The sequence below is a fragment of the Danio rerio genome, chromosome 8 (genome assembly GCF_049306965.1).
Source record: "Danio rerio strain Tuebingen ecotype United States chromosome 8, GRCz12tu, whole genome shotgun sequence".
NCBI classification, from domain to species: Eukaryota; Metazoa; Chordata; class Actinopteri; order Cypriniformes; family Danionidae; genus Danio; species Danio rerio.
The window spans coordinates 15,437,049-15,457,050 of record NC_133183.1 but is presented as its reverse complement, the minus strand read 5'-3'; the positions used below and the strand labels follow the sequence as shown (position 1 = coordinate 15,457,050).

Genomic DNA, 20,002 nt, shown 5'->3' with positions numbered 1-20,002 from the left:
AATTTTTTTATTTTATTTTATTTTGTGTGTTTGCGCGAGATGTTGTAGGTGTGTTTGCATGCAGTGAGTTTGTGTATGTGCGCGTGTTGTTGAGGGTGTATATGCATAGACCGAGTTTATATGTATATGCGAGTATGTATAGGTGTGTTTGCATGCTGCGAGTTTATATGTATGTGCATGTAAATGTGGGTATTTATGCGAGAATCGAGTTTATATGTATATGCGAGTGTGTATAGGTGTGTTTGCATGCAGCAAGTTTATATGTATGTGCGTGTGTTATTGTGGGTGTTTATGTGAGGATCGAGTTTATATATATGTGCGTGTGTATGTGGGTGTATTCATGCGTCAAGTTTATATGTATATACACAAGTTTCATCCATGTTGTTTTGAACATCCAGTAGTATAGGTGTATATGCAAGTAATTAATAGGTGTATATACACGTGTTTAATGTATGTGTTGATAAGCAAAGATTGATTTAAATCCTATACGGCACATCATAATAAAGCATCAGAGTACATGGGGTAATAATGGTTGAGCAGTAATTTACCATTTATTATCACAGTAACTATCTGTAATGGGTACATAAAATAAATTACTGTAATTTATTCTTTGCACTACAAAATTTCATACAAATCCTGCTCCTTTTACTGTAAAATACTGTTTCATTTTATTACAGCAAAACACTGGCTATTTTACAGTTATTTACTGCATAATCTACAATAAGGGTTAACAGTGTATGTTAAAGCCTATAATCACTATAGCCTGACAGATGAACAAATAAAATTAAAACGTTATGAATAAATAGTATATCTCGTAAGATTCTGCATGATCCAATATAGTTTTATTTAATACATTTTTTTACGTTTTCATTACATTTCGGGCATGAAATCCACGCTAAATCCACCCTTCTGATGGGATCAGTTTAATCCAGGTTTTTTGGATCAAAGTGATCCAGATCCTACAAAAAAGGTCTGAAAAACCCAAACTATCCAAATCAAAACCAAGATTGGATTACGTGATCTAATCTGATTATGTAATCCGTTTTTTCTTTTGAAAAACCCATTTTCAAGATTTGATCCAATCCCTTATCCAAAATCATAGTGGATTACTTTTGAAAAACCGGGCCCAGGAGATTGTGAAATCCGGGTTTGCTGCTCGGATTTGCTTTCACATGACATTGCCATTTTCACAATTTTTTTTAAATTTATTTATGTTTTTTGTATTTGCACAGAAAATAAAAAAATTAAAACAAAATTTTAAAATTAGCAATTTAAAGCCCACATATTGTCATTGTTTAAGTATTTATGGCCAAAAACTCTAAACATGATATAAACATATCTAGATGTATTATGTTTGAATTGACCTATGCACAGTTATTCAACTTGCGAAGGGAAAAAAAACAAACGTTTTTGTGTGTGTTTGAAAAACATCTAACTGCTTATAAGGTGGCATGGAGGCTCAGTGGTTGGCACTGTTGCTGCACAGCAAGGTGGTCGCTGGCTTCCTAGCGGGACCAAGCTGGGTCACTTGGCGTTTCTTTGTGGAGTTTGCATGTTCTCTCTATGTTCATGTGGGTTTCCTCCGGGTGCTCCAGTTTCCCCCACAGTACAGGTAGGGGAAGGACATCTGCTGTGTAAAACATATACTGGATAAGTTAGCAGATCTTTCCGCTGTGGCAACCCCTGATTAATAAAGGGACTAAGCCGAAGGAAAATGAATGAATGAATAATTATCTATAAATCAAGTCATCAAGTAGCCATATAGATTTGCACTGCCTACCCAAATTTAGCCTTCTTTTGGCCAGACGTTTAGAGTCTATTAGACAGCATTTAAATGTCTCATTGCTTGGTGAGATGTCTGAAGAACAAATACATGTGGCAGGGAAGTGTCTGTTATTTTAAATATTCATTTTCAGAGTGGAAATATGATGTCATTTTACAGCTTAAAATGATGTTTATCATCAGCTGTTTTGTGTTGGTGACTTTTTTGACACGTTTATTGTGTCAATATGCAGCCTCTAGTCATCTTTTTAACTGTAAGAATAGCATGACACAAGAAATGCATTGCATACTTATCATACATGACAGAAGATTCACAGTACTATGTAAATATGTGCTCTCCTAGAATTGTTTTTGTCAAATAATACTCTTCACAAGAGTTCAATTAATGCATATGTTTTATTGTTTGTTTTGAGAGGAGCCACCTCCTGCTCAAGATTTCCTGCCTCAAACAGCCTGAAACGTTCCTCTCAAGACAATAACATGTAGGGTGGCTGTTCTTCAGTTCTCCAGGTTGGTGTCCTAAAATAAAAACAGCAATTAGTTTATCAAAAGTCAATCCAAATCTAATATTCTCTAAGCTAACATCCATAGTCTTGTGTTTGAATTAACCCTCCCAAAATACTCTGCTTAGGCTTCATACCTTGAACCATTTGTGGAGAAGAATCTCTTTTAATTGAATCCGCTGCTCTGGCTTTTGCTGGAGACAGCAACTAATCAACTGACAGCATTCTGTGAAAAACAATTGAAACATCTGTTTACCTTGAACTTCACACCTACTTTGATGTTGCATGTAAGAGTCTTTGAAATAAAGAGCTTACCATCGGACAAGCCAGCTTTGGAGAAGTTGTTCTCATTGATCATGTGCAGTTCTTGAGGGTTGGGAAAGTCCTCACACACCAATACGAACAAGAGGATGCCAAGGGACCAGACTGTTGCCGGCTTCCCATTGTATTCACCCGTTTCCTCAAACTCTGGGGGGCAGTACTCAAGGGTGCCTAAAGGTAAAAGATTTTTGCATCAATTAGCATTTGTTGCTATAAATTCAGAATATCGTTTTTCACAGCTTAAGGGTTAATACATACCGGCAAATGTATCGTAGGGTAATTTCTTGAGAAGGTCTCCACACCCAAAGTCTATTAATTTGACTTTATGTGTCTCCTTGTTGATTAGTAGATTTTCAAGTTTGATATCGCGATGTAGAACACCATTGCGGCAGCACATGTATGCAGCTTGAGTTGCCTGCTGCATAACAACACGCGCTAAACCTTCACTTATGGATCCTCCATAGCTTTCTGTGAAAGCATATAGGTCCTCACAGGGTGAAGGGTATTCCAACACCATTATATAATGGTCCTCGTGGTCCTGCCAGTCCAGAAGCTGGATTATTTCTGGAACGCTGGATACTCCATGGGCGAGGATGAGAAGTGCAACTTCAAGAGGAAAGGGCTCTGAATGACCCGACTACAGGAAATACATTTTTTATGATGTTTAGATAGATATATCTTTTATAGATTATGAATTGAATCATAATTTCACAAAATTTCGACAACAGTAGCTTGTCTTATGAGAAATCACTTACGATACATATGTATTCCACATCTTCCGTCTTTGTGACAAATTTCACTGCCACCTAATAAACAAGAAATAAGCAAAGTGTAAGTAAGAATGATTGTACAGCTAACATGTTGTATTTGTTACTATTTATCCAATCCAGAAAAATGAAAGGCACCTTTAAGTCATCGTGTAGACGTCGCCCCTTGTACACAGTTCCAAAGGATCCTTCACCCAGCATGTCATCGATCAGATAGTGGCAAGAATTGATGACTATTAAAACAAAACCAAGGTTAAGTAATATGAAATATCAACCAGTGTAAAACAGGACAAAATGTTTTACTTAATCAGTGTACATTTTTTGAAAATGAGGTCTGAATGTTGAATAAATAAGCTTTAGTTTTACCTATTGCCAAAAATGTATCTTGTGCAACTTAAGACTGGTTTTGTGGTCCAGGGTCACAAATGGAAACATTAAAATGGCCTGATATAGTATTGCAGGAGTGTGTGTGTGTGTGTGTGTGTGTGTGTGTGTGTGTGTGTGTGTGTGTGTGTGTGTGTGGTGTGTTTAAGGGACAGTAAACTTACCCTGACTTGTCATCTTTCCATTATTCTCTATTTGTTTTGAAACAGAGGCCTGTGTGCAGACTGGAGCTTGACCACCATTGATGCTCCAGTCTGACGTTGTGTGCTGTGAAGTCTGAGGGAAATTGGCACTCCCCTCGGAAGCATCGGGGACTGGAATCTCAGTGGCATTGTTACAATCAGAAGTGGATGAGTGAAATGGAGGCTGGGTGACATCAGTACTCCAGACTGACACTTTGTGTACCGGAGTCCGGGTAGCGTCAGTACTCCAATCTGATGTGGTGCGTGTTGGAGTTTTGATCTTATCAATGCTCCAATCTGACATGGTGTGTGCTGAAGTCTTAGTGAAATCATTGCTCCACCTTGATGTGGTGCGTGCTAGAGCCAGGCCAGAATCAATGCTCCAGTCAGATAAGGTGTGAGCTAAGCTTTCGGCTTCATCACAATAGTCAGGACTAAGCAATGGAGTCTGGCTGATGTCAAAGTTCCAGTCGAATGAAGGCTGAGCAGTATTGCTGCTCAGAACTGGAGAACGGAGGACATCAGGTTGAACAGTAAGATGTTTCTTTACTGTTGGATAGACTTCAGGGTCACTGGCTGAAGGTTCCTGAAGATTGAGGTCTACAGTATGAATGACCTGCTGTAGAGATCCGTCACCTGAAGAGGAGGAAGGTTGTACTTCAGGTGGTGCTGCAGTTGTCCCAGTGTCCTGAGCCTCTCCTTCAACCTGAAGTGTACTATTTTTTTCAGCAGCTCTCAGACAGGAGAACCACCGCCACAACTTGAACCTTCTTTTCTTTTTACGGTTGGCCTCCTTTCTCTTTTTATTTTTCCCCTCACTCGCACTATCTTCACTTACGCCAACAGGATGTTTATGAGCTTCCACCAAATTGGTGAGCTGTGGCGGTGCATCGTGATGGTAAACGTGCACACGCTCAAAATCATTGTTCGCCTTTTTGCAACGACAATTACGTTGACCCATCGCTCAACTAGTTTAACCGCAGAATGCCAAAGTCAGAGATGCATTCGCATTCTCTTAGCTATGATGTCACCGTTTCGAACATTCACATTCAATTCTAAATGTGACGCAGGCTGGGCCGTTTCTGTGGAGCGTTTCTGTGGCCATTTGAAAGTGCCATATTGTTTTTGCATAAAGTATATGCCTTATAATCAATCAATAACCGATCACACATACTCATAGCCTGTATGCAAGCGGCTGCCCGGTAAACAGGCTAAACTTGTAAAACATAGACCAGCGTTACGCCTTCATGAAATTAATTCTGCGTCAGTTTTACAACAAACTAAAACTCGAAATTAATTCAAATAAACAGTTGTAACAATAAAAAATCATTAAAAACATTTGTTTTTCACTATTTTACTTCCACTATTATACATTATATTACATATATTTATTTATAACAAAAATCGAATGGACCTAAATTTACCAAATGATTTAAAACGTCTGAATCTCTTTAATATAGGATTGTAAAATGCTAGACACTTCTATTTACTTCGTTATTATTCCTTTTGCACAATTTATCAATCAATTTATCATTATCTATCCGCATCTGCAACATGGATATTCGCACCCTAGGAAAAAAAACCTATAGAGGACGAAACCTTCAAAAACTATAAATAAATAAGTAAACAAATAAATAAATAAATGAATAAATAAATTCATAAATTCCTGCATAAATAAAACAATAAATAAATACATTGCATATTTATTTGCTTTATTTATGCAGGAAATTGTTTTTTACTCATTTACTCAAAAACTTTTTACTCATTTATTTTTATAATTGCTTTTTTTATTTATTTAATGTTTTATGTAGTAATTTATATTTTCTTGTTTATTTATGCTTTGTTTTATTTATGCAGCATTTATTTACGTATTTATTTATATATTTTCGTTTTTATTCATTTTTATTTATGAAGACATTTATTTATTTGTTTATTTATCAGTCGTATTTATTTATTTATAAAAAATAATTATGCCTGCATTTATGGATTTATTTACTTATTTATTTATTTGCGTATTTATTTATTAATTATTTTATTTATACAGGAATTTATAGATTTCAATGCTTATTTATGTATATATGCTCGTATTTTGTTATTCTTTATTTTATTTTATTTTTGCAGAAATGTATGGATTTATTCTCCAATTTCGTTATATATTTGCGTATTTATTAATTTTTTTATTTATGTATGAATTTATGTATTTATTTACTTTGTCTTTATTTTTATTTTTTTTTTTTGCGTATTTATTCATTTATTTATTTATTTATTTTTGCCGGTTTCGTTCTTCGTATAAACTCAGCATTCTTTTGATTTTGGATGCATGCTTTTTTTTTCTATTGACATAATATTTTTGCTCCTAATTTATTCATTCATTCTTTATTGTACTGCGTGCGTGTGTATATGTTTCACTGACAGTGTTGAGGTTGACATTTTGTATGGGTAAATTCTTTAATGAATGTATAAATGAATGGTTTTACTCGACTCTAATAAGTATGGCTGATATTTTAATCCTCATGCTTAAAATATCATCAGTGACTTGCACTTCTATTTTTTGATAGGCTACATGTTTATATATATTGATAAATTGTGTATATCCAATACCACAGTGACACATTTATATTCTAGCAATCTCGTATTTTATTATTCTCTTGACGAACTTTTTTTTTTTTATTTAAACTTCAAAAAACAAACAGGCATTTTCAACTTCCATCGTTAAACATATATATCATTATATCCAAGCAGCTTATAATAAACAAAACAGTACAAATTAATAATAACATAAAAATAAACCTTAAATAATACAAAGGAAAATACATTACATTCAGAGGGGTCAGTCCATATATGTTGACAAAAGCTTAGAGAGCTTTAAGGCACCTTTTGTTTTTACTTGTTTTATAGATTTATATAATATATTGAAATAATTTGTAAATGCTTTGAAACAAGGAGAAACTTTAACAAATCTACATTTGTGTACATAAAATTTTGCTACAATCGACATATTATTACATAGAAATTTAACTTCCTTGTTTTTCATAAAAATGCCAAATTTCACAATGTGATAGTCAAACGCAGGTGTTACATTTTTAGTTATCAACCACTAATACAATCTGTCCCAAAAGGATTTGACACTGGAACAACTATAAAAAAGATGTTCATGGGATTCTATATCTTTCAAGCAAAAAATACAAGCATTACTGTCTAAATGAAATCTTATTCTAAGAAATTCGTTACATGGATAGATGTCATTAATTGTTTTGAAATGTACTTCTTTCATTTTAGGTAACAAGGGAAATGACAGGTATCTTTTTCTAATATCAATAGTGTTCGCTTTAGAAAATCTCTCAGATAAAACTTTTCTTTTAACAGGAAGAGGAAAATATTCTTTTGTCAGTAGTGATCTCAAGACCTTGTTGTTACGTTTAATATCCAAAAAAGAATAATTATTTATAAACAAATCAACTAGTGTAGGTATTACAGAGGAGTATTGCACTATACCTTTAACTAAGTTCCTCAAAGCTACATTAATAGCTTTGACAACCAAAGAGAATTCTCTATATGCACAATTACAATTGAATTTTAACCTAAAATGATCATAGCTCAACATATTACCATCATCATCCATTAAATGAATTACATTCCAAATTCCTTTGCCAAACCAGTCTTTAAAAAATAAAGATTTCCTGTCATGTAGAAAAATACACCTGTTATTCCAAATGATAACATTATGTGGAGTAAAATTGTGCTTGTACAACATCTTCCAATATAGTAACACTTCTGCATGAAAACCAGACAATTTAAATGGCAATTTTAGTAAGTCAAAATCACATTTTAGAAGAAAAGAAATTCCTCCCATCCTTTGAAAAATATGAAAAGGGATGCTAAACCATAAAGACGGTTCACCTTTAACAAAGCTTTGTAACCATTTTAACTTCATTACTCCATTTATAACGCCAAAATCACTAACATTCAACCCCCCTTCCTCTGATAACTTTACCAAATCATTTTTTCGAATTAAATGTTGCTTATTGTTCCAAATAAACTCATAATGAACTCTGTTAATTTGTTTAATACATCTTTCTGGTACACCTAAGGAATATGCTGGATAGATTAATCTTGATATTGCTTCCATTTTTGTTAATAATATTCTCCCCAAAATTGAAATATTTCTTTGTAACCAGCTACTTAATGTTTTTTATTTTTCTGTACAACAGTATGAATATTATTATTTTCCCTGTCCCTAAAATTTTTTGTAATAGTTATTCCCAAGTATGTTATTTAGCTTTTAATTGGGATATTATACAATGAGTTTTATGTATTATTGTGAAGAATCTCACATTTTTTCAAATTTAAATGTAACCCTGAAGCATTAGAAAACAATGATATAGACTTTAAGGCAATCGGTATTTGATTAGAGTCCTTCAGAAATCAAGTTGTATCATCAGCTAATTGTGTAATTACCAAGGATCTACTTTTAATGGCTTAATATTTTAATATACAGTGCTAATAATTCGGCAGCAAGTAAGAAAGAAGGGGGCTGACTGGATCTCTCTGTCGTATTCCCCTTCTGTTATCAAATCTCTTTGTAGTACCCGATTGAAGTAAAACAGCACTTGTTATTTGTTATATTGTCAACATTGAAAGAATATTAATAAATTTTGTGCCAAACCCAAAATATTGTTGAGACTGAAAAACAAAAGGGTGTTCAAGTTTATCAAAAGCTTTTAGAAAATCCAGAAATAGTATTATACCATCATCCTCTATCAAATGTGAATAGTCTAATAAATCTAACACCATGCGAATGTTATTATGTATTAGTCGATTTGGAAGAAACCCAGATTGTGTATCACTAATAATTTTACCTATACCACCTTTAAGTCTACTAGCTAATGCATGAGTGAATATTTTGTAATCAATGTTAAGTAAAGTAATTGGTCTTAAATTATCAATAAGAGTGTTGTCTTTTTTGGTTTAGGTATGAAAATAATTATAGCCTGTTTCATTGTAGTTAGTAGTGTATTACTTTCTAAACATTCTTTTAGTGCTTTAAAGAGCATTTCTCTCATATCATTCCAGAAAAAAGATAAAAGTTAGTTGCAAGTCCATCTTGACCTGGTGATTTACCTAAAGCCATTTTTTTAATAGCAGCATCAAGTTCTTCAATTTTTAAATCAGAGTCACATATCATTTTAAAATCTTCATCAATTTTAGGAATAAAATTATAGAATTTTTGAAGAAATTCTCAGAAATTTTCATGGAAAATGATGATGAATATAGGCTTTGATAAAATTTAAAAATCTCATTACTTATTTCTTTTGGATCAGTTACAATTTTATTATTTAGATTTAAGGTGGTAATTGCATTTCTGTCTACTTTTTTCTAATCTACTAAAATAAGAGCTGTTTTTTTACACCAACTTCCATCCATTTTGCTCTAAATCGTATATATGCCCCTTGTGCCATATTTAAGGAGAAATCGTTCAATTTAGTTTGTAATCTAATCATTTCCTCTTTAATAGGTTCTAATAATAAATCCTTTTTACAACAATCATTAATGTCTTTTATCAGCTGTTTTTCTAATTCTTTTTGCTTATTACACAATATTTTACCATAATTAATTGAGTACATTCTCACTTTATCTCATCATTTGTCATAATTGAATATAAGATTTTTTTAACCATGTCACAAAAATATTCTTCTTTTAACAAGTTTGCATCAAATTTCCAATATTTTTGCCTACATGTTCTTTCAGAGCCTGGGATCAGTGTGACAGTAATTACACAATGATCAGTTGTAGGAGCTGCAGAGATTTTAGCTTGCAAAACATATTTAAAAATTTCTTGGGTTACCAACCAAAAATCTATTCTTGTTTTACAATTTCCATTGGGTCTAATCCATGAATATTGCCTTACTTCAGGGTTAACATGATTCCAAACGTCTATTAGGGAAGTATTAATACAAAAATTTGTAATACATTCATTTCATAATAACCGTATTTTGTTGAAAATCTATCCATCCATTCATCAGGGACACAATTAAAGTCACCAACATATTTTCAGTTGGGAAAAATGTTTTCAACTCTCTAATAGTTTCTGAAATGCATTCCAGCTAAATTCTCTTTTTATATTGACCATTATATCCGTAAACATTTAGAAGAATCAGTGGAGTACCTTCAATCATCAAAACTGCAGCAATCCAGTGTCCATCCTTATCTTCTTTCACTTTAACTACTTTACCAGGACAGTTATTCAAGCATATGACTACGCCAGCAGATCTATAGTTCCATGACTAAACAGTATAGTATCACCCCATTGGTTTCTCCAGAAGGTTGAGTCCTCTGCGCTGGAATGTGTCTCTTGTAAAAATATACATTGTGCCTGTTGACTTTTGCAAAATAAGAATATTGCTTTTCTCTTAATACTGTCTTTAAGTCCCCTGGTATTCAATGAAATAAAATAAAGTTTAGAACAAAATTTAAACATACTATTTACTTACACTACAAGTAGCTTTAACAAGCTAACAAATAACACCTCACAATATCTGTGTGGAGAAAAAAGAAAAAGATTAATTCAGTTGGTCCTTCTAAATATAATCACGTGTCTCATTTGTCTACATTAACAGCTCCCATGAACTATTTAGTATACATTTTAAGCGAAACATACTTAAAACAGTGTTTTCCTGTATTCACAAACAGCCGAAAAATAAAAACTGGGTGAAATGTTTACAGTATACTCACCAGAAGTGTCCTGCAACTGCAGCCACGAGAAAATGCCATAGCCTGAACAGTAAGTCAGGTTGGGAGCAGGTGCAGGATCAGACAAAAACTCTATTGTACTTAAAGTTATTCATCCAATAAACTTTGTCTACAAAAAAGTAGAATTCGCTTAAAAGGTTATAGTAATGACCTAAATATAAAATTATTTAAGTACTTGCACTTACAGGCTCACAAAACAGTAAAACACCTTTTTTTGAGCTGTTGACGGTCGTATATGTGTCCCACACTGCTAAAAACACTATTAGGACACAAATATTTCACTAAAAAGTGAAAATTGTTTGTTTTCGCCTAATTTCGAGCAAATTTATACTTCCAGTTAGAAACTAATTTTTTAAGCTGCGTCACAGTCATGAGATCTTAGCGTGTAATCTAGTGTGTAGACTTTATGTCTGTACCTGGGAGTACCTTGTGACGTCTCTGAGTGTGCTGCATTCATTCATGAGAGACTTGGTTCAAACCAATCAGCGCGCTCTATTGTGTATGCCGTGCAACTTCATTAATATGAAAGCTAGCTTACAAGACTGTTTGTACCTGAAACAGTGTTCAGACGGCAGATAGACGCCATGTTGGGTTGCCAAAAGAAGTGGGAAAAGAATAAGATTTGTTTTGGAGATACGGGTCGTGATTTTATAATGTGCTGCAACAAAGGTTTTGTTTTAATTTTCCAGCTGTAAGAGCGCAATTGGACTCACGTGTGGATCAGTGCATGCGACACGCGGCAGAAATACGTTTGCTCTGAAAATTTTTTACTCGAGAGCTTTTTGCATCTGGGCCCGGTTTTTCAAAAGGTTTAATCTGGATAAAATTGATCTGGATTTAGTAATCCTGTTTTTGCAATCCGTGATCACGTAATCCAGCTTACTTTTTGAGCCAGTTTTTCAAAGCAACATTGGATTGGATCATTCTGATCCGGATAGGAACTTTTTAGGATCACTAAATCTGGATTACCAGTGTTCAATCACAATGTAGATGGATAGATAGGCCTATGTAAAGAGCAACAAGTAGAATAGCCAGTGTGGGGTAAATATAAATTTATTTTTATTTGAAATGAAAACTAAGAAAATTTTATAAATAATAAAATAATTATAATAATAAATAATAAAAGCAAGAAAAACCCCACCCCATCCTCTTCCAGCAGTCCGCTCATCTGAGATCTACAACACTGTACATTGAGGATATTTATAATACGTTTCAAATTGCCATTGCCATTCTTTGCATTTTTTTTTTGTTATTCTGTAATCATTGCATGCATCACTAATAAATATTCTAAACACAAAAACATTTTCCATTGTGATGAATATATATATCAATTAGTAACAGAATAAAATGTACCGTTTTTGGTAAATTTTGACAGCTGTTTGGGGGATTGTTTTATGAGGCCAAACTCTTTCTATTTTGCTGTAGGCCTTTACTGAAAGGCTAAATACACTGTTAGACCTTACCGGGTTGATTTTACAGTAGAATACTGGCAACACTGTTGCCAGCCACTCACTGTAAAAGTTCAGTTACAGTAAGTAACTGGCAACAGTGTTGCCAGTTAATTACTGTAACTGAACCATTACAGTGAGTGGCTGGCAACAGTGTTGCCAGTTATTTACTGTAACTGAACCAATACAGTGAGTAGCTGGCAACTTTGTTGCCAGTTAATTACTGTAATAGAGCAGCAGTGGTAACTAACTGGAAACTGTGTACAGTTAATTACTGTATTGTAGTGTTACAAATCACAGCATTATACTGCAAACACATTAATAGTATGTAATATTTAGTTATTGTAGTGTTACTAAAATTAATCAGTATTCTTAGCTGTTATTAAAAAAAATAGAAGGCATAACATTTTTCAGACAAATTTATTTTATTGTTTTGGCACCAAACAAATAAAAAACAGAAAAAGTATAACAAAATTAAGAAATCAGCAGATATAATTTTGTCTTGAAGATTACAGGTCTGCACAGTAAGGCTGCAGTCACATTAACGTTTGAGCATGCGAAATTCTGTCATACTGCACTGCGAAGTGGAATTAAACAACGCGAGTAGTGGAATTCAACAAAATAATTAGAGATTGAAAAAGCAAGCCAGAGAGGTCACGTTTTGATCTTTGATTGGTATCAAGCAATCACATGATGTGATTTTGCATGTCAGCGTTCTCCAAGCTTGAACTTTCCAATGCTGCAAATTATGAAATTTGTCGCATGAGCTATTATTCCAGGTCTGCAGTACTCACATGCGTATGAATCGAAGTCTATAGGGAGAAAAGTGCAGTGTGACCGGGACTTTAAGCTGTTACTCTAATTAAACACACCTGATCAAACTAATTAAGGCTTGTTAGAAATCTACAGGTAATGTTGAAGCAGGGTGGGTACTAAATTCTGCTGCTGCAGTTCTCCAGGAACTTGGAGTTTGACCCCCATGGTATATAGCAGGAGTGCTCAATCCGGTTCCTGGATATCTACCTTCCTGCAGATTTCAGTTGCTACCCATATCAAACACACCTGCCTGTAATTATCAAGTGGTGTTTAGGTCCTAATGAATTGGTTTAGGTGTGTTTGATATGGATAGCGACTGGAATCTGCAGGAAGGTAGATCAGCAAATGAACAGCAAAAAACACGACATAATTATTTTAAATTTTAAAGTTTTAAGTAATTAAAAACTGTGTTAAATCTCAATAAAAAGTTTAAAATAATTATAAAAAATAAAAATAAAGTTGGCAACATCGAAAAACCAAAGGATCCAATCTTTTATTGTTATAATTATCTCATGACAACAAACTTTTATTGTTTCTAATATAAATTCATAGGTGGAAACACTGCTCTGAAAAATACTTGGCAACAAACTCACAACCTGTGACCTGGGGTCCGTTCTTCGTACGTGGATTACTCAGTTAGCTGGATTTGGATATTGACGATTTGACACGATCCAGGATCGTTTCGTTCTTCAAAGCTAATCCGAGAGTTGTTGTCATAGCAACAGTTCTGCTAGGTCAAACCTGATCGGGAGCAGGTTCAAGTCATATAAACAGGATTAGATCGGCTTAGTTCAAGCAAAGATAATACAGAAAGTATGTTCCGAATTCTGATATTTTATTACAGTAGTAGTTATATACACTTGGGAAAATGGTAATTTTTTTAAACTATATATATAAAATTATAGTCATTAATAAAATAAATAAAGTTATACATATTAATAAAACGTATGCAATCTGCACCCTCGAAATGAAAGTACAAAGACTGCCACCTGGTGGTGCAAAGAGAAAACTTATTGATATGAACTTTTTAGATCGCTTTAGTACAAATTGTGGATAATAGAAATGCACAATATGTGACTTTTTTAAAAGCAATAATACATTTATGCAGTCATAAACATGTTTTGATAGTTAATATGCCGGTGATTTGATGCTTCACAAAAGTTGCAGACACCTTTACCAATATGAAAATGCTTTTGTAAACAACCAGTTATTCTTTACACCAATTAAAAAACGGCTACTATAATAAAGAAAATATTTTCTAAATGTAGAACTAAATACATTGATTTGCATTGAAATACATGATGAATACACTTGACACATGAACGTGGAAAGCCTGCAGCTCACAACAAATGTGGAAGGTTATTGCGTGTCATATTTAACAAGCCGTTTACTGCTAATTAGATGTAATTTTGCTCACATGGATAATTGAATATTAATCAGATGATGTCATTACGCTGCTGTGCCGTCAGCCAATCGTTGCATTGCTGATCATGATTTCGAGGATCGATAGATCTGTCCTTCACAACACACGCAGCGATCTCAGATCAGTTTATCCAGACATTCTAATCTGATTCGCGAACTCGTTTGAAGAACCAAATTAGCGAGAGATCAGTTATCAAGATTAAAAGATCCGGGATCTGCCAAATAATCTTAGATAATTTAAGCGAGGTACGAAGAACGGACCCCTGACAGTGGAGCTTTTGTGTGTGGATGGCTATGTGTATCATGTTTTTGTGATTCCCTGTGATGATGTGCACATGTTACCTTACAGAGATGATGGAATTTAATTTTGGCTTAGTTGCCAGAAAGATACATACAACTGTTAGCATCTGTACATTATGGCAGTATGCAATATCCAATATCCAATAAATACATATACTTAGACAAAAGTAATGTAAGAAGTTATATGAGGAGAGGCTAACTAGCTAACAATGTAGCTTTCAAGTACACAGTTCAAGATAATAACAATATAACTTAAAACACAGCCTTATTATAGAAACCCTCAAAAACATTTGAACACATTTTATTTACTCGTTGTAGATTCTTATTTAAAGCCTAATACATATCAGACTCTACATCTGAATTGATGGACAGAGAATAGAGCACACTCAGCAGTAAACAAATCAAACACCTGGCTCCCTTAAAGGGCCAGCATTTTCTGAAAACTCTTTCTAACACCTTTGTGTTTAGAAGAAGACAGACAGCCCGTGGGAGTGTGTGGTGATGCCTAAATCATTAATTTCTGCCTTTAAAATGCACATCTCTATAAATAGCAACATAAACCATCAGAGAAGATGGGACAGTAATGGTTGAACAGTAATTTGCTATTTATTGTCAGTTACTATCTGTAATGAGTACATAAAGTAAATTACTGTAATTTATTTTTTGCACTACACAATTTCATACAAAGTCTACTCCTTTTACAGTAAAATAATGTGTTAATAAATAATAAATGTTTCCTTTTATTACAGCAAAACACTGTAGATTGTGCAGTAAATAACTGTAAAATAGCCAGAGTAACAGTGCAGTTATACTAATTAAACACACCTGATCAAACTAAATCTAAAGGTAGTGTGTTGAAGCAGGGCTGGAACTAAATTCTGCTGGGCTGTGGCCTTTCAGGAGTTTGACATCCCTGGTACATAGCATATTTTCAAAGGAATTGCCTACATTTATCACAATCATGCACATATCATTGAATAAAAACAATAAAAATATAAAAACTTCATCCAAAGTAAACAAATAAAAAATAATAATAATAATCTGATCCTCATGTTGTTCCAAACCTATAGTAAAATATATTACTATAGGTAATATATAGGTCGATATCTTTACCTTTTAATTAGCTCTGTGACATTGACATTGGTTGACTCCTGATACTCAATGTTAAAAACATAAAAGGAACCAAAGAAAACACAGAGATGGCTGCAGAGAAATTTATCTTATCATCAATGCATTGTCTCACTTTCTCCTCAATACTGACCATACACATACCAAAACTGAACTATATATATATATATATATATAGTAACATAAAGTATGAGGTGACGTATAGGATTTAAATCAAACTTTGCTTATCAACACATACATAAAACACGTGTATATACACCTATTAATTACTTGCATATACACCTATACTACTGGATGTTCAAAACAACATGGATGAAACTTTTTATATATACATATAAACTTGACGCATGAATACACCCACATACACACGCACATACATATAAACTCGATCCTCACATAAACACCCACATTCACACACGCACATACATATAAACTTGCTGCATGCAAACACACCTATACACACTCGCATACACATATAAACTTGATCTATGCATATACAACCATAAACTCTCACATAAGAATATAAACTTGATGTGTGCATAAACACCCAAATGACACTTGTGCAAACATAATAAAATTCACAAACATATATACAGTTAGTTGTGTATATACATATATGCAAGTGATTTCATATGTGTGTATGCATGAATTTTCACAGTAAAAGGAAGTTATTTCACTTTAAAAGGAAGTCGTTTCATTTCAACGTAAAAGTCCTTTGAGTGTAATGAACAAGATTATTATTTGTCATGAATCAGGTTATTGCAAAGCTTAGGAAACAGAAATAATGTGATTAATAGAGGAATTACATCTGTTGAATTATGAAAATAGATTATGCTAATTATAAATAATAAATAAATAAAAAGGTAATGCAAAGGAATGCTCCTGCAAAATTAAAGGTTTATTATGCAATTAAATGATTGGAAATGTTATTATGGTTTAATAAATATAAAGTTGCTTAAGTAATCATTTTGAATAAAATATGTTTGTCTAATATTAGTTTTTTATGTTTGTTTTATTATTGGTGTCACTATTCGTCAAGGGTTACGATACACACTTATGTCCAGTAGGGGGCAGGAATGCACTTAAGTGGGTTTTCCTGTCACCAATAAACAGGCTAATGCACCAAAATGCTGGATGCCAGCTGCTGTAAAAATATAAGTAGTAGTTATTAAACACAAAAGAAGTTTCCAGATAATATATATAGCTTTTCCATGGGGGTTAACTTGACCAACATGATGAGCAGAGACTTTTAATCAGCGTTTTTTTTTTTTTTTTTTTTTTGTCTATGCTGAATAATTAACAATCAAAATGAGACCAAAATCTTGCAATTTTGACACCCACATTGTAAAAACATATAAAAAGCATAATAATTATAAAAATGTAAAAAAAAAAAAAACAAGAAGACTATAGGCTACATTAACATTTGCGATAGAAAAGAGGAGTTTAGTTTGAGTATATATTTATATTTATAGTTCTGGTTGCTTTTCAAACGTCCTTTAAGGGTTCTATCTGTCCATTTATATTTGTGTATGTAATTACCTAATTAAATGAAAAGGTTTTAAATAAAAATATTTCTTATTTTGAATAGTCTATTCATATATATACTAATATTTTATATAACATATGTTCATAATTTAACATATTTAATCCCTCTATTAATCACATTATTTCTATTTTATAAGCTTTGCATTAACCAGATTCGTGATAAATGTTTGTGAATTTTTTTATTTTATTTTTTTTGTGTGTTTGCGCGAGATGTTGTAGGTGTGTTTGCATGCTGCGAGTTTATATGTATGTGCATGTAAATGTGGGTATTTATGCGAGAATCGAGTTTATATGTATATGCGAGTGTGTATAGGTGTGTTTGCATGCAGCAAGTTTATATGTATGTGCGTGTGTTAATGTGGGTGTTTATGTGAGGATCGAGTTTATATGTATGTGCGTGTGTATGTGGGTGTATTCATGCGTCAAGTTTATATGTATATACACAAGTTTCATCCATGTTGTTTTGAACATCCAGTAGTATAGGTGTATATTCAAGTAATTAATAGGTGTATATACACGTTTTTTATGTATGTGTTGATAAGCAAAGATTGATTTAAATCCTATACGGCACATCATAGTAGCAGCACATTTTATTTAGCATAGAAAAAATAAATAAATACATTTTCTTAAGCACCATATTGATTACACTTAAGACTGCAAACATGATGCTGATTTTTCAAGTTTGAAGCACAGGAATAACACATTTAAAAAATTTAACATCTTTAAAAATATATTCACATGCAAATGGGTTTACTGTTTTGTAAACGTGTGACTGTTTGACTCAATAAATGCAGCATTGGTTTAAAAAAACATGAATGTATGAATATTAATGCTTTCAGACTTTGCACAATTATGATATTGCATATTAAGTATTATACATACATACATACATACATACATACATACATACATACATACATACATACATACGTTTAAGTACTATAAAGTTATTTAATAATCTCTGGGGAAAACTGAGGATTCAGACATAAAAGGGGAAATGAAGAGAATTAAATAAAGCAAATGAATGCACAATTCATCAAGTCTCAGTTGGCATTTCTGTGTATAGTTTGCATGTTTTCCCCGTGTTAGCGTGGGTTTTCTCCGGGTGCTTCTGCGTTTCCCCCACAGTCCAAAGACATGCGGTACAGGTGAATTGAATAAACTAAATTGTCCGTAGTGTATGTGTGTAAATGAGTGTGTATAGATGTTACCCAGTAATGAGTTGCAGCTGGAAGGGCATACGCTGTGTAAAACATATGCTGGATAAGTTGGCAGTTCATTCTGCTGTGGCAACCCCTGATGAATAATGGGACTAAAGGAAAATTAATATATATGAATATTAAACAAAAGAAGAGAGGGGGAGCGGTGCATGAATCAAAATATGTGCAATATATCACTAAACAATATTCTGTTGTAAAAAACAGTGCAAAAATGTTGAAAGGTTGCATACGTATAAATCAGTGGTTCTCAAACTTTTTTCATCAAGTACCACCTCAGAAAAAAATTGTCTCTCCAAGTACCACCAAAATGAGTAGTATTGAAATACAGTAGCGTAGTAGGCCCAGTGAAGCAGCTACAACTCTGCACATTAAAAAAAACGTGGCAGATTAGCCTTAAATATAGGCTATATGTCATATATGGCATATTATATACATGTTTTTTAATAAATTTTAAAATATATGTAGCATGTACATGACATATTTCATTCCTCTGTGTACCACTAGAAGGAAGCCCGCGTACCACTAGTGGTACACATACCACAGATTGAGAACCACTGGTATAAATCATACAGGCAGGGGCAGATTTAACTTATAAGCAAGGTAAGCGGCCACTTAGGGTCCCAGGAAATCTGAGGGCCTCCAAATAAATACCTAGAATTTTGTACAGTGAGGATCCCCCGCCTTCAATCATGGAGCAGTCCAGCAGTCAGATCAGTAAAGATTTTGTTTTAAAAACGAAACTTTTCATTTATTATTTTTAGTTGTGAAGTCATCTTAAGTAAACAATTCGCTTCAAAAGTTTTAAAAAGTGCTTTACATGTTATTATTATTATTTAGCATTAAGATAAAATGTAGAAAATGAGATCAAATGATATAAGAAAAACAACAATAATAATAATAAAAATTATAGTACAAAGTGTGAATTTTTGAACTAACGAGCTCCATGGCTGGAATGCTCAGGGCCCCAAAATCACTAAATCCACCCTTGCAGACAATTTGCACTCATTTGCAATGAGTAAAAAATATATCTTCGAAATATCTATTTGGTTTCATACTCTGACTTTTATGAAATGACACTCTTATATCATTCTTATATCACGATCCCAAAACTATTGGGGGGACTACATTTTCTGTAGTGCGGAAATTACGTCAGTGCCTTGCGACACACATGCGCGCGCGTACCTTAGAGGACGCCGAGCAAGGCATGGAACACCTTGGTGCATTTCTACTGCTGTGGACAGGAGTGTCGTGTTTACCTTTAACGGAAGGTGAGTGAATGCTTGTAAATCTGCGTGGACGGAGGAAAATAAATGCACGTGTTTGATGTGTCGGAGTGAATCGCCAGTGTTCAAACTTTCCCATTGGACCTCAGGTTGCGCGCTGCGCGGTCACGCCATCTGATTGGATCGCGAACATGCAGCTGTCAAACTTGCA

General features: G+C 33.5%; 2 protein-coding genes across 5 annotated transcripts in view; one reads left to right on the top strand and one right to left on the bottom strand.

The window, feature by feature from the left end:
• Positions 1 to 2,159: 2,159 nt before the first annotated feature.
• Positions 2,160 to 20,002, bottom strand: part of LOC100002381 (novel protein similar to vertebrate pim oncogene family) — a 48,804-nt gene continuing 30,961 nt past the window's right edge. The window contains exons 3-9 of one of the 2 annotated variants that reach the window (XM_073910120.1): positions 3,922 to 4,575; positions 3,512 to 3,606; positions 3,362 to 3,412; positions 2,865 to 3,243; positions 2,601 to 2,777; positions 2,423 to 2,511; positions 2,160 to 2,301 (exon numbers count right to left, since the gene is read on the bottom strand). In XM_073910120.1, the coding sequence (XP_073766221.1) occupies positions 2,281 to 2,301; positions 2,423 to 2,511; positions 2,601 to 2,777; positions 2,865 to 3,243; positions 3,362 to 3,412; positions 3,512 to 3,606; positions 3,922 to 4,243 (1,134 nt within the window). In that variant the 5' untranslated portion in view covers positions 4,244 to 4,575 and the 3' untranslated portion in view covers positions 2,160 to 2,280. Of the gene's footprint in view, positions 2,302 to 2,422; positions 2,512 to 2,600; positions 2,778 to 2,864; positions 3,244 to 3,361; positions 3,413 to 3,511; positions 3,607 to 3,921; positions 6,073 to 20,002 lie in introns of those variants that run through there. The other variant, XM_001342145.8, reaches the window with a different exon arrangement.
• Positions 19,720 to 20,002, top strand: part of LOC100536757 (low-density lipoprotein receptor) — a 35,597-nt gene continuing 35,314 nt past the window's right edge. For all 3 annotated transcript variants that reach the window (XR_012384153.1, XM_021478380.3, XM_021478379.3), the window contains exon 1: positions 19,720 to 19,836. Coding sequence is in view for 2 of the 3 variants with exons in the window: in XM_021478380.3 (XP_021334055.3) it covers positions 19,737 to 19,836 (100 nt within the window). In the remaining variant the exon portion in view is untranslated. The remainder of the gene's footprint in view (positions 19,837 to 20,002) is intronic.